Source organism: Ornithorhynchus anatinus, chromosome 20 (assembly GCF_004115215.2).
Source record: "Ornithorhynchus anatinus isolate Pmale09 chromosome 20, mOrnAna1.pri.v4, whole genome shotgun sequence".
NCBI lineage: Eukaryota > Metazoa > Chordata > Mammalia > Monotremata > Ornithorhynchidae > Ornithorhynchus > Ornithorhynchus anatinus.
The window spans coordinates 20,989,709-21,005,340 of NC_041747.1; the positions used below are offsets into that span (position 1 = coordinate 20,989,709).

The 15,632-nt window shown below is 39.2% G+C and overlaps 1 protein-coding gene across 1 annotated transcript in view; it reads right to left on the reverse strand.

The window, feature by feature from the left end:
• Positions 1–15,632, reverse strand: part of DYNC2H1 (dynein cytoplasmic 2 heavy chain 1) — a 194,561-nt gene that overhangs the window by 113,973 nt on the left and 64,956 nt on the right. Inside the window, 12 exon segments of the mRNA XM_007666838.4 lie at positions 331–457; positions 3,927–4,013; positions 4,721–4,842; positions 7,161–7,284; positions 7,613–7,773; positions 8,532–8,645; positions 9,185–9,322; positions 10,125–10,279; positions 11,370–11,436; positions 12,766–12,908; positions 13,855–13,968; positions 14,358–14,466. Coding sequence (XP_007665028.2) covers positions 331–457; positions 3,927–4,013; positions 4,721–4,842; positions 7,161–7,284; positions 7,613–7,773; positions 8,532–8,645; positions 9,185–9,322; positions 10,125–10,279; positions 11,370–11,436; positions 12,766–12,908; positions 13,855–13,968; positions 14,358–14,466 — 1,461 coding nt within the window.

Genomic DNA, 15,632 nt, shown 5'->3' on the forward strand with positions numbered 1-15,632 from the left:
AACTGAAAGCGAATATGCGGTTATCCTGGCACTGCGTGCAGAATGGGAGTAGAGAAAGGAAAAGGAGGACTGAACAAAAGGAGTTGGATTTATTCCCCCACATCCATGCTGTACAGGGTGTTGCGCAGCATACACGATCCAGATGCTGAGGAAAAACATTCAGCGGACAACATTTTTGGCTACTGCCCATCATTAAATTTGGTGATTTTTCAGAGAACAATAACGACTTGTGTGGCTGTTCTGGTGTCACGTTTTGAAGCAAATGAACTGGACAGCATTCATCACGTCTGTAAAAGCAAAGTTTCCTTTTTGAAGTCTTTCGTGACAAACCTGTGCATTCCATCTTTTGTGTTCCCTGTCAAGTTGATTAATCAAGATCTCAGCTGCTTTTATCGTTTCTTGGGCTTTGCTGACTTCTGCTTCAAGTTTTGCTGCTTCTGTAGTTCTACTCTGGAATCTGCAGGATAATTATATTTTTAATTTAAAAGGCCAGGAAAGTCATCATTGGATTATGGAGAAAAAGAATGATGTCAGCAAACTGAAATTGTTTGGCACTTTAACAAAAAATATTTGAAATCAGGAACAGATTACACGCAGGGCATTTCAAAAAGGCATCAAAGATACACAAAAATCCATTCCTTTTTAAGAATCTGCTTTAAAAAAAAAAAAAAAAAAAAGAGCTTCCTCCTTCAAGGTGAGAAAAACTTTTGGATCAACTGGAAAGATCCCAGGACTGTGAGTCAGGAGCCCAAATACTAATTGCAATTCTACAAAATCATGGACAAGTCAAAAATTCTGGACCACAGTTCCTTTTCTGTAAAATGGGCATAAAATAAGCCCATCATTCTGCCCTCACAACCTTATAATAAAACTTAGCAGACTGTAAATTTTTAATGTCAGAATTATTACCACTATTACTCCCCATAAAGTTGTAGGGGTCACTGGAGCTCTCAGGACAGTTGAATTTTATTGTTGTTGTTTTTAAGACAGGGAATGCAGAAATTAAGCTCTGGTGATTTAATACGATTGATTTATTTTGATGTGCTGCATATTAATTTCTTTTTCTTTGCCCACTTTTTAATTGCTCTTCATGGTTGAATGGATAATTCAAGGACCTTGAGCATGAATGGAAATTTGGCTCGAATAAATGCAACTCCAGTAAATATGACTATTTCTAGGAAAGCCGGGTACGTTGTCTCTTTTATGAACATCTGTCATCTCAAATTTATATTCCACTTGCATCTGAATAAATTATCAGATAGTGTCCTTGCTGCTCGCAAGCAACCGCATTAATGAAATTTCCACATTTTCTCGGCCCCCACATGTCAGAATCTGCCTAGTAACTCTGTCTACCAAATTGGGAGCAGTTCATTGATCGCTTACTGCTCTCTATCATCAATCCAAGAAAACAACAACAACAAAAAACCTCAGAGCAGAGGCTGAAAGAAATCCATCATGTCAAGATGCATAATCATCACATTCCCAATCCTTCCTTTTTTTCATACCGAGTGGCCCAAACTAAAAAGCCAGATGAAATTGAAAGCAGAGAATTGGAGGCAGTTTCAGCTGTTCTAGCTTCCGTTTGACAGCTATTAATTTTCAATTCGCTAATGATGTAGCCGGCTTGGACATTTAAATAGTACTGAGTACATAATTAGTCAATTAATGCCATTTATTGAGCCCAGAGTAGTGTACTAAGTACTTGGGAGAACACGATAGATTTGGTAGTCATCACCCCACCCCTCAAGGGGCTTGCAATCAGGCGGGGGGCGAGATAGATATTAAAATAAACTATGGAGAGCAGTAGCCAAGAAGCCAACAATTCCTAGAATTCCTACATTAATATAAATAAAAGACACAAACATAAATGCTATGGGGACTGAGGGAGGGGTGAATAAAGGGTGCAAAACCCAGTGCAATAAGTAATGATGAAAAATAATTATGCAGTCAGAAGTAGATTGGAAGAACGACTGCTGAAGAGAAGCAATCTCAAAAACTTGTATCCACCTTAATTCTTAGAACAGTGCTTGACACCGAGTAAGCGCTTTAACAAATGCCATCATTATTATTATTTTCTGACCATTTTAGGATGGTCTGACATCAGGCACATAAAGCCTATTCTCACTCACTGCTCTTCTTTTTGTGGTTCCGGTTGATCAACTGTTTTACTGAATTATTATGGCTTCATATTGAATTTGCCCTGTTCTCCCCCGACTACTGTTTTAACGTTTGTAGCTCCTGTGGTTCCAGGAGCTGTCAGATCAAGATCCTCGTAATTTTTTCCCGCACTTAGTACCTGCTCCTGAGCAACTACCAAAAAACGTCACTAACCATCTGTTCCCTCTCTAGCGACAGAGCTTTAGGCTACAGAGGTGGACTGTAAATATAATTTCTGCTGAACGCCATTTACAGAAGTGTAGGGAATAACACGGATGGCAACACGTCAGTGCTTTCGACAAGAGCATTTAACACAACCTGGCAACCGAGGCTTTGGAAACCGCTAAATACGTTTGAAAAATCTAGACCTTAAAACTCCTCGTCTGTCAATCGAGGGCATTTATGGAGCATTTACTACACGCAGAGCACTGTGCAAAGCACTTGGGAGAGTACACTCCAACAGAATCAGCAGCTTACAGTGACAAGCTTACAGTCTAGAGGGGGGAAACAGAGTCACGGGAATGAATAACATCAACAACATCGCAGGCCAAATCAGAACCAAAGGGCGTTTAGTTTTTCTGCGTCACCAATGGAATCGAACAGAGATGAGTGGATCCTAATGGAAAGGACACTGGTCTGGGAGTCAGAGGACCTGGGTTCTAATCCCGGGTATGCCCCTGGGCCTTAGGACCCCAGTACTTAGCACAGTGCTAGGCACACAGTAAGTGCTTAACAAATACCAGACTAATAATAATAAGCAGGATCAAAATGCATGGCTTTCTGGCCTTGAGTCCTTCAAAGCCTTCCAGCCACTCCCAAGCCTATCGCGCTTGTTTCCGGCTAAGATCCTGCCTCCCTTTTCATCCCTTCATTCAGTACGGAAAGCCACCTCCTCTACTGGACTATTCCCTTCTAGCAGCTTTGAAACTTTACTACACGGCACAGGTAAGATGAATGGACAGACGGACTCCCAATTAGACGCTTTAAAGTGACCAGTAACCTGGATATGTGGCGCGTCCCTGCACATAGTAAGTGCTCAATGAATGATTCATTGTGCAAAAGAGGAGTGGCATGGCCTAGTGGATAGAGCCTGTGGGAGTCAGATGGACATGGGTTCTCACCCTGGCTCTGCCACTTGCTGGCTGTGTGACCTTAGGCTAGTCATTTCTCTCTGCCTCAATTACCTCATCTGTAATATGGGGATTAATGTTGTGAGTCCTATGTGGGATAAGGACTGTGTCCAACCTGTTTAGTCTGTATGTACCCCACAGCTTAGTACTTGGCCTGGAACACAGTAAGCGCTTAACAGTACTATAAAAAAAACAAAACACCAAAGACAGAAAAGAGAAGTATTCTAAAACAAGTAAAATCAGAGGACAGCACTGTCAGTCATGTGACTGATCTTTACAGTCAAATTTGCCCACATAGATACAAAGCTCCCAACCAGTCATATCATATTGAAATATTTTACAGTTACTTCAATGGAATAGTTGGAGGTTTCCTCTTTATGAGAAAATAATGAATTTTGACAGCTTTCTTGCATGCCAATGGTTTTTCTTTATCCCATTACAAGTAAAAGTTTTAATAATGTACCTTAACCTTTCTAAAGGGAAGAAAAGACTTAGGCAGCCTTTGAAGAGATATTTGACTCAAGTAACTGTTTTATGCTGAAATGACTATATTGCATTTGAACTCTTTCAAACGTTGAGATCAAAACAGGATGCCTCATTTAAAACCTCAAAAGTAAATAGATTTGAAAATGAACTTACTTATCTTTTAGTTCTGATACTTTCTGTCCAACAGAGTTAAGCATGTCTTCAAGTTTCTTTTTTCTGGCCTCAGTCTTCTTCAAATTCCTAAAATGCAGCAATATCTTACCAAGCTTTGAATTCTGGCCATATCACCGAGAAAGTACAAACTACCTAAATTTCAACTAACAGTGTTTAGGAAATGGAATACCTACACAAGAAAACAATCTTTTTTTTTTTTTTTTTAAAAGAATCAATTAAGAATCCAGCCCCTCTCACCCCACCCCAAAATCCTTAATGATTCCACTACTGTGACTAAATCCTTCGACCATTTTGAGCTACAGCTCCACATGTAATCATACTTTCATACCGACTTTGGGATCGCACAGTACTAAAAGTACTACTGACTATTGGCCAATTCCTGAACAATTTATCTACCCCTTAATGCATTCTTTTTAATTATTATACTAGTGTTTTGTAGCCAGTATCCCACGTGGGCTACTGGCTTCATTGAAAACTGTCATCTCTACATACATAAGTCATTTTCTTATTTTCCATACTCAACTTCAAGTTCCTGGAGGTTGAATTGTGCGCCCTCTGACTGAGCAATAGAACACAAATATCATGTCTTCTAATAATTCCAGTAGAAATGTGCTCCCTTGCATTGTAATTTATTTACAAGGTTCCCACTCTTAGGACACAGATCTCTTCTGATAAACAAAAATGGGCTGAAACTACAATTCTGACTCCTATTTAATACATTATCAAAAGGAAAGTGAGTTGGGAGAGTTGCCGAATGAAATATCTGCACCTACGCTTCTAATCCTGCTTGTTCGGCTTCGAGGGGTTGAATTCGCTCTAAGACATGGGAATACTGGACATTAGCTTTGACCCAAACAGCTAATGGAGCAGCTGCGGTACTGGCACGTTTAGCGTTCTAAAAGAATGAAAAAAGAAAGAAAAAATAATTGATCCCAAATTATCAATATCTTTTACCTAATACCACAGTGGATACATGAAAGCAAAGATTTTACTTAAGCATCTATTTTGGAATTTGAGCCTCTACTTACGAATCCTCTCTCTCTTCCTAAAGCTGAGATGAACTGAAATTAAATGTGCTGGTTTAGATTAAACAACCGTGAACCCTACTTTTTGTTTACTAATAAATCATCTCCTCTGCATCTGAAATTACTGTCAGCACAGAGATTTCTATCGGTATAAGTAATTACTTCATTAGGTGGATTAGTCTCAGTCATATAGCAATATTCAGCACGTTTACAAAGAATGTATAAAGTGCTAGAGCTATTCTCCCAGTTAAGATAGCATTTTCCCCATAGGTATAGCAGACGTAAGCACTTTTACACCAAGATTTCTTCCCCTTTCCCATTCAACGGGCCTAATTTTTTCAAGTGAATTAACCTACCATGATGTAATAAAGAGATCAAGCTTTCACCTCGCTGATATTTCAGGGTGTGTAGAGGCACACCCGCTCTTCCTATTTGAAGATGACAATACTTATAGGGAAATCTTAACCGGGCACGTGAATTTGAAGAGACAAACCGACACATCGTTATATTTGGTCTGCTCGTACAAGCCGTTCCTTGTCAGCTTGCCATTGCCGACTCCTCCGCCTCTGGGAATGCCGATCTTTGCTCAAGGCTAGAAATTCTCCTGATTGGCCTATTCCAAGAATCTTGCTAACCAGCCCTGACGGTGGTAATACAATTATACCACGTGACAGGCTGAAGTTGCCAACCTTCAGTTGAAAGAGGGAGACAAAGGAGATTGGGAGAGTAACTGCACCTCATTGTCAGCTCTGGATGGCTCACTGTTGTGACAGGCAGGAGAGGAGAAAAGGGGTCAAAAGTTTGTTCTGTGGCTTGGATGGCTCTCAGCCTCGTTGCTGAAATTTGTTCCAAGGAATATTAAACTTGCGGTTAATTGACATTGCTTGGGCTCTTCCCCGAGACAGATAATTGCTCTCCTCCACTTCAAAACCTTATTGGAATCATATCTCCTCCAAGAATCTTTCCCTGACTTAGCCCTACTCTCCTCTTCTCCCACACCCTCCTGAGCTGCTCTTACTTGCTCCTTCATTCATTTTTCCTTCCAACCACACAGCACGTGCATTTATCTGTATATATCTATCATTTATTTATATTAATGTCTGTCTCCCCTTTTAGACTATGAGCTCATTGTGGGCAGGAATGTGTCCATTTGTTGTTATACTGTACCCTTCCAAGCGCTTAGTACAGGGCTTTGCACACAGTAAGTGTTCAATAAATACGATTGAATGAAGAGGTAGAAATGAAGTGTACACTTTCCCAGCTACAGAAGGATACAACTATAATTTTTTATAGTATTTTTTAAGCACTTACTATGTACCAGGTAAGTACTACACCCTGGACAGAAACACAAGTTGGACCTGGTCCATGTCCCACAAGGGGCTCGCAGTCTCAATCCCCATTTTATACATGAGGCAACAGGCACAGAGGAGTTAAATGACCTGCCTGAGGTCACACAGCAGGCAAGTGGTGGAGTCAGGATTATAATCCAGGTCCTCTGACCCCCACGCTCTTTTCACTGGGCCATGAGAATGATTTCTAATTCAGAATGCCCAGACCTTAGGCAAACTACATTCCACTTATAGACATCTCCTTTTCTTCCAGGGTGAATGAAATCCTAGGTAACAATGAAAGATTTTTTTTTTCTATTGGGGAAATTAAGTCACAGTATTAAATAAATTGATGGGGTAATTTGGACCCAAAAAACTGCACAAAGCATTTAATTAGGGACTAATTGGGTTTTCAGGCCACAGAAGATAATAAGATAAATATTTTGGAAACTGTAACTAATGAAGAAAAAGCCATGGTATGCCCAGAATACATACAGAAATGAGGGCATTCATTAGATGCATACAACACCTTCCCAACTACCAGTAAGTTCGGAACAGAGAATTTAGGTTTGGCTTTTCATTTCTTTGGAGTTCAGTCAGGTTTAATTACAGCATTTAGGCTATTATCCTCTGTATTATGCTCTTACAAGTAGTTAGTACAATGCTCTGCACACAATAAGCACTCAATAAATATGATGGATTGATTAACATTGTAAGGACGGCAATCTTTTAAAATCATAATATCCAAAATAAAAATAAGCAAGAGATGGAGTATTCACCCAAGTCAATTGCTCACAATTCATTTTTTTAACTGAGCTATTCATTTTATGTCATATAGAATGTGTCAATGAAAAAATTACCTTCGAATCAAAAGATGCTTTATTTTTAAAAAGAAGTTCTTCAACACTCTCTCTTATTTCCCTTGGAATATTCCGAGCGTCAAAGGTAGCAATATCTTCTCTCACACCTCTTTTGGCAAGGAAACTACAAACGGAATCATACATTAAACAGAAAAGCCTGATCGAGACTTTCAATTGAAATAGAAACTGCCAGTTGAGACTATATCATCAATTTAACAGAAAGTTTGCATGAACTACTTTAAAATAATAATTTAATACTAGGCCCGATTCCTGGCCTTTCAGGTTTCTTGCGGAGCAGGCCAATTACTGTTTAAATACTATTATTATTGTTGTTATTAACATCAGCTCTCCTTCCTCTCCTCTAGAGAGACAATTTGATTAAAATGATTTATCCAACACCTTTCCCATGAAAAGAGACTGACAATATTCCTCCCCAAATACTGAAACTTTACCTTTTCATGCTGACCCAGGAGGTATCAAAGATCCCCATCAGCCTTAAGACACCCTCCAGAATATCTCTAATTATGTCGGGAGGCATACGTAATGAGCGAATTTCTGATAAAGATTCAGGTTTGATATTTCCAACTGCTAATTTTGCTTCATTAACCAAAGGCTGCAAAGAAATTCAAGACAGAGAGACTTCGTAATTTGGTTACATATTCTTAATTCCTTTTCTATGTCACCAGTTTTCTTGCATTTGGACTGATTACTAGGCAAAAAAACTGCATCAACTACCAAGTCCCCTGAGCATTTGCAACACTGTTCAAACATTTAAGAGGACCTATTAGTACTACAAAATTGGATATGACTGAGCCAAATAAGAATACTTCCCAAGTGCTTAGTACAGTGCTCTGCACACAGTAAGCGTTCAAAAAAAATGATTGAATGAATATCGAAAACAACATTTTTGGACCCTAGTTACAACCACCTGGAGAATACAATCCGATTTGAGTTCAACTGTCCTATTCGGAAATGCTTGCCTAGTGATGAATATGTAATTTTATTTTCCAAACTTATGAGTGTGCACTGTACCAAAAACACACTTTTCACAGTGAAATCGGGTCTAGCGCTAAACATGGGCTCAGGCTCTGAAAGATTTTCCATGCTTAACTTCATGAACCAGTTTTTAATCTGGAAAGAAAACCAATAGAAAGCAAGTCAGAGAAATCCCACCTTGTCATTTATCGCTTTGCTTGCTGGTATGAGGGAAAACACTCTTTGCATCAGGACAAACGAAAAATCCAAGATCAAGGGAAACTGAGAACATCAACTATCCCATTTCGACCACCAACAAAAACTCTCTAAAACCCAAAACAGCTGAGAGAAGGATGGGGACTTTGAAAAGCAGTTTTGTTTGTTCTTTGCTCTCACCTGAACCTCTTTCAACTCATCGTCAATTTTACTTTTTCTTTCTTCAATCTTCACTACTTCTTCTGCTATCTTGTGTTTAAGCCTTTCCAGTTCTGTTTTTTGCTCGCTGGCATCCTATAAAAATAACCCCAAGAGATCACTAATTCTTTTTCCATTCAATACCTGTAAATATGTTATTCCCAGATTGAAACCATTGCTCTCTTTAACCCGGCACCCTGAATTTACATCGATATGAAAGTATGAAAAGATGTCAAGTACGTTTTAGACTGGATGCTGTGTAAAATATACTATAGAACTTGGGAAAAGTGATTGACCTAATCGATTGAATGCTAAAATGAATTTTTTAATGGCATTTGTTAAGTGCTATGTGCTTACTTACTAAAAATTACAAACAAGTTTTTCATTCCTTCATTCGTTTGTATTTATTGAGCACTTTGTACAGAGCACTGTACTAAGCCCTTGGACACAATATTTCCACTGGGCCTCACTGCTCAGGTAAAATAAACAGTGGTCATGTGTCCATGTGTAAATTGGCCCACATCTCAGGGTCACTCCCGAGATGACTGGCTGTGTTGGCTTTTCTTCTTGATTCTCCTACCGAGGCAGGCAAAGTCTCCTTCATGACATTTTCTGAACTCAATCTATGCATTTACCTGCATCGACACTGTGATCTCCTGGAGGGCGGCATCTGCTTCCTCTTGTTTGGTTTTCAGTAATATGCTTTGCTCTCCAGCTTTCCTATTCAGCTCATCCACCAGAGCTTTAGCTTCATTTAGTTTAGACACTCCAGCCTTCCAAAACAAAAAATCAACAGTATTTATTGAGCACTCAACTATGCACAGAGCACTCTAAACACTTGGGAGACACACTAGCAGACACAATCCCTGCCCATAATGAACTTAAAATTAAAATTGTTTGGCTCCACGAATCAAAGTTTTCACAGCAGACGTAGTCAAGATCAAAAGGAGAAGACATTTTACTAAGTACACAATAATGATGATTATAGTACAAACTAATTAATAATTCTGATATTTAAATGCTTACTATGTGGCAAGCACTCTGCTAAATGCTGGGATGAGTACACTCCAATTAGTTTAGAAGAGTCCCTGCCCAACATGGGGCTCACAGCCTAATGGGGAGAGAGAACAGGTATTAAATCCTTATTTTACAGATGTAGAAAGTGAAGTGTAGAGAAGTTAAGACCCTAAACTCATTGTGTGCAGGGGCTATGACTAACAATTCTGTTATACTGTACTCTCCCAAGCGCTCAACAAATACGATCGATTGATTGACTTGCCCAAGGTCACAAAGCAGGTAAGTGGAGGACACAGCCATACTGCTTCTCCCTATCAATCAATGATATTTATCGAGCACTTACTGTGAGCAGAGCCCTGAACTAAGCACTTGGGAGAGTTCAATACAACAGAGTTGCTAGGTATGTTACCCTAGGCCATGACTGCACAGAGTATTGGCAAGTTTCTGAAAAGAACAGAATTGATTTTAATTTCCACCACTCTTTCCTTAAAACAAACAACCCATCCTAACATCGTATTGTTAAACAGCTATACGGGTTTTAAATAAATAAGAATGTACCTGCAAATGGCTTTGCCTTTTTAATAGTTCTGTTTTCTTGCTGCTATTAATGGCGCCGTACACACGTAAGAAGGTCATGTATCGACTTGGGGTGGCCCCATATGCTTTACAAGTCTCATGGATGGACAAAAAGGATTTTAAAAAATCAGGATCACCTAGAGAAAGACGGAAAACAAGTCCAATTTAATATTTTGATGCTTCCTTTAGAGCTAGATCGGAGGCTAACTCTACCCTAATTTACGCTGAATTGAATTCTCCTCCTCCTCCTCTCCAAGCCTTGGATATTACTACTACTAATAATATTCACGATAATAATAATTGCTAAGTACTTCCTGTGTGCCAAGCACTACACTAAGCACTGGGGTAGGTACAAGATAATTAGGTCAGACACAGTTCCCTGTCTCACATGGGGTTTGCAGTCTAAGGACAAACTAAGGACTCTCCTTCCTAAACTCAAGCTCATAAGCTCTGGTCACGCTCTGTCATTAGGCAGGAAAGAGGAGTGGGGAGTGAAGTGCTTAATGGTGTCTTCTGGTTCTTTGGAAACAGAGAAAAGACCACCTTGATACATACAACTTGGGCATCTATTCCTTGGTGGCATATAAAACTCTAGTGCCCCAGAGACACAAAGTGGAGAATTCACCATGTCTACATATCTCCAGCAAAGGAGAGGGCTAAGTGATTTTTAGAGACGTTTGAGCAGTCTAGACAGGCAATCCGGATCACCCAAGGTCTGCATTTAAGCTTTTGCTTCTGTCAACAATTTGGCACCTACCCTATTTTACTGAGTGACTGCTTAATGGTTTTTGTCCATATGAAGGGTCAGAGGGGGGAAAAGACATTATGACTCCTTTAAATTGTTAGAAGATTCCACTCATCATAGAAAAGTATGCTAATCCCGAATGGGCTGGTAAGAGGATAGCCAAAGACTGAATCTCAAATAGTTATTGATAAATTTTGCAGGATTTTAGATGGCATTCCAATGTTGGAAACCGGTGGATGAATTTCTCCAATTTAATCAAGCGTTCATCATCGGGTTTCTAATGTCCCTTATGTATTACTTTGTTTTAAAAATCTGGGTATGATAACATACTTTGAATGGCAGCATTGGTTATTTTAATTGTTCAACAGATAAAACTGTAAAATAACAAATGTATAAAAAAGGGCATGTGTAATGTTTAATTACATTCTGTGAAGCAAATTCTGCGGAGCCCAAGAACAATATCAATTTTGTAAAATACTTACCATGGGATTTTTTGGTTTTTTCTCTGTTTCTTCTATCAGTTCTCTCATTGAACAGCATTTCGGGTATCTAAAATATGTCAAAAATACATGTAAAAATACAGGCAAGAGATAAAACAAAGTCTAGCCTTATAATATAAGGTTATAATTATAACACTTTATAATGGTCTCAGCTATTGCTAAACCACATCTTTGAAAACTTAAGCTTTCTTTATGAGTTTTTCCGGGATGAAAGAAAAGAAAGTGAATCGACCATTCAATTTCAAAAATGATTCTCTACAAAAGACCTTGACAAGACGCGACTAATAACTAGCTATAATGAAAGAATGGAGACTAAATCTAAAGTCAAGTTAGACTGTTCTAAAAACTCAAAGCGGTGGCAAATCATTTGGTTGTATATGGCTCTTAGAACAGTGCTCTGCACATAGTAAGCGCTTAACAAATACCAACATTATTATAAGTGCCAACTCAGTAATCACCCAATTGAGTACTTGGTCCCTGACAGTGGCAAAAAAGATTAATCTGCTGGCATATGCAAGCCATAGAAAACAGAGGAAAGGGGAAATGTTTTACAGCACATCAAACCAGTGATAAGGCATACATCACAAAAATGCTTAATTTCTTCCAATAAACACGTCTATGAGCCTAATCATCTCTTAACTGCCCAATTGTTAAGGAAGTATGATTGTCCAAAAAAAGGTGGGAGGAGAAAATTATCGTTTGTTGAATTCACTCCTCCTTCAGCCCAAAAGCACTTATGTACCTATCGATAATTTATTTATATTAATGACTCCTCCCCCTCTAGACTGTGAGCTCCCTGTGGGCAGAGAATGGGTCTACCAACTCTGTTATACTGTACTCTCCCAAGTGTTTAGCACAGTGCTCTGCATACAGAAAGGGCTCAATAAATACAACTGAATGACTAATGCTGTGCGTGTGGTTTTAGAACAGTCATTAATAGCCAATAAAGACTTCAATCAATGGTATTTACTGAGCGCTTACTGTGTTGTGTGCAGACCACTGTACTTAGCACTTAAAGCACTGTGGGCTATTAGAGGAATCAAAATATTAGGGGTGATATGGATGCCCTAAAATCGATTGCTGCTACTTTATTTGGAAGCTCCAAAAGACAGGTGTTTGGTTTTTTGTTGTTGTTTTTTTTTTTTTTTTTTTTTGTAAAGTAAAATGGATTGAAGGAAACACCCCAGATTAATTACGGTGCCAGAAGGCTCAGACCCTGAGTTCCAGTACACCGAGAAGGCGTGCAATATAGCCTGATAGCCACCTAGCAAGTGGCGCCTCTTAGTCAATATCCATTTGGACTCATCTCCTCCTACCATACTCCCTCTCCCCAAACCCTTCACCACCAACCTAAGCTAGTACAATATGCCAAACTTACTTTTTTCATACTGCTGTCGGACCAACTTTCCATCCACAGGACCTGGCATTTCTTATGGAAGGCTGGATTACTTTCGCAGTTGATTGTGAAATTTATATTGGCAGAATCCATAATCAAGACGATGTGCAAGTTCTGTTGGATCCCTGAAGTATTTATTTTTCAAAATGCAAATGACAACTATTTCAGAGTCTCCAGCATTACACCTAAAGAACTTTATTCCTATGAGCTTTTTTTTTTTTTATAAAGTAGAGGGGGAAAAAAAAAAACCTTTCCAAATAAAGAGAAAATTTAAAAAGCATGCAATTCATTGCTTGCACTTATAAGCAAGAATACTGGGAAATGCTTATGTTGACCATTTAATTCAATATTTACAATAAACCAGGTATTGTACAGTAAAAGTGAACAATCTAAAAGACCAACACCACGCCTTTCAGAATTTACATTTTAGCAGGACGAGATCCTCATCTTGTTTTACTTTGGGAGGAATGTCAGAAATGCTCTGTTTAGAAAAGTTGGTCCACTTGTATATTCCACTAAATCGGAGTGATTTAGGAGACAGTCCAATTAATTAGCAGAAGATGGGTAAACTCTGTTTTTCCATCAGAGCTATTTTCCTTGGCAGGATTTCAGGTGAATTGTGAAGGAGCTGAGGCCGGTAGCTTTGATGATGTGGAGGTTTGAGATGGTTTTAGCCAGAGACCCGCAGAAAAAGGGACAGAGAAAAGGTGGGAGAAGGCAAGAAAATAAATGAGAGAAAAGGAACTTTACATGCTTGGCTAAGGGAGCGGGATCCAAAAGGAGGAGAAGGGGGGAAAAATAGAGAATTTTGAAACCTAATGAAAGAAGCTTGAATTTTATGAGCTTCTCTGTTGGGTTAAAGATCCTAACATGATAGGTTTGGAAAATATCTGAGCTTAAGTAATTTCTTATTAAAAGCTACCCCAAACAGCAAGAACTACCAATTGTCAAATGGTCCCTAAATGCAAAACATTTGAAAATATCACAGAGAAGTTAATCCCTTTAATAGCTACATATAGTTTACGCTATATATAAGCTACAGGGCTTAAATTCCAAATCCACATCACTTACTATATGTGAAGTAATTCAGGACTGGTCCAGTAAAGCCATCCTGTGAAGCTTGATCTTTTAGAGGAGAGAGCAACGGTTCCAATTCTTCTAGAGTGTATAGCCCAGGAACTTCACCTGAAAATAGAACGGGTGTTTCAAAATTCTATCCAGAAGAGTTTACTTTGATCAAGTCTTTCTCAACGAGACTGCAAACATTTGCTTGAAAGAGAAATAACTGAACAAGACGAGCATATTGGAAAAGACACTGAAATGTTTAAACGTCTACTTCCACACCACCCCTTCTGTAAATGAGAGATTCTTGGAGCGATGTATCTGAGCGTCACAGGAGAGTCCAGGGTGGTAGCACTGCCATCTTGGATGCCATGGCATATGAGCTCCCAGTGAGGAAGTATGTCCGGACAGGACATGAGCAGTGGTAACCGAGAAGGCTATGCTCATACAACGCCAACGAGAAGCTCAGTTCCCCAGGCCCGTGGTCTATTTCCTAGGCCACACCTGCTTACCCGATGCCAAAAGGCTGTTGACCATCTCCAAAAAGGCGGGGTGAACAAACTGATAGTCCTCGAGAAGCAAGACCACCTGTTGTGCTTCGATACCAGCAAGATGCAGCACCTGCCAAGTAGGGTAACCATTTTAGATTTCAGGGTGATAAAGTTTCCCTGCCAATTGTATAAGCATTTTTAATAAGCATTTTTTTAACTTCCCGAGGTTTCCAAATCTGAAATTTTAGAATTATAAAATTGACCATTAAATGTCTGACACGTAAGACCTCATTCTACTTAAAAAATGACTGCTAAAATTGAGGTTTAGCTATGCTTGATTCTTAAAACTAGGGAGAATTTTTTTTTTAAATGACAGACTTTAGTGTCTACAAATAGATCTGCCGAACTATAATGTTAGGAAAAGTCCATACTTAACATAATGAATAACTTAATTTTTGCTCAACACGGAACCTACTTCGGGACAGGGAACATGTCTACCAACTACGTTGCATTGTACTCTCCCATCTGCTTAGAACAATGCTCTGCACAAAGTAAGAGCTCAATAATAATAATAATAATAATAATGATATTAGTTGAGAACTTACTATGTCCCAGGCACTGTTCTAAGTACTGGGGTAGATACAAGACAGTTGGGTTGGACACAGTCCCTGACCCACATAAGGCTCTCAATCTTAATCCCCATTTTACTGATGAGGGAACTGAGGCCCAGAGAAAGCAGCTTCCATTTCACAAATGGAAAATAAAGTAAAAAAAGAGAGAAGTGTAGATGCTGAAATTGGAACTGTTTTGGGCAATGGTGAACCACAGCCCTTCCACATTTTGGGTCAAACTGGCCTTAATAATAATGATGGCATTTGTTAAGCACTTACCATGGGTCAAGCACCGTTCTAAGCACAGGGATGGTTACAAGCTAATCAGGGTGGACACAGTCCCTGTCCCACATGGGCCTCACAGTCTTAATTCCCATTTTCAAAATGAGGTGACTAAGGCATAGAGATTTTAAGTGACTTGCACAAGGTCACACAGTAGACAAGTGGCGGGATCAGGATTAGAACCCAGGTCCTTCTGACTCCCAGGCCTGCGCTCTATCCACTAGGCCATGCTGCTTCTCCAGGCAACATGATTGCTGTGTCAGCCACGACACTTAGAAAAAGACTTGATTTGAGAGGAATTGAATGACAAATAATGTTGATGTGATCAAAACTGTAGATTCCCAAGCAATATGGAAAAGCTAGGGCAGACGTAGATGTAATTCAAATTGCTCATCAAATATGG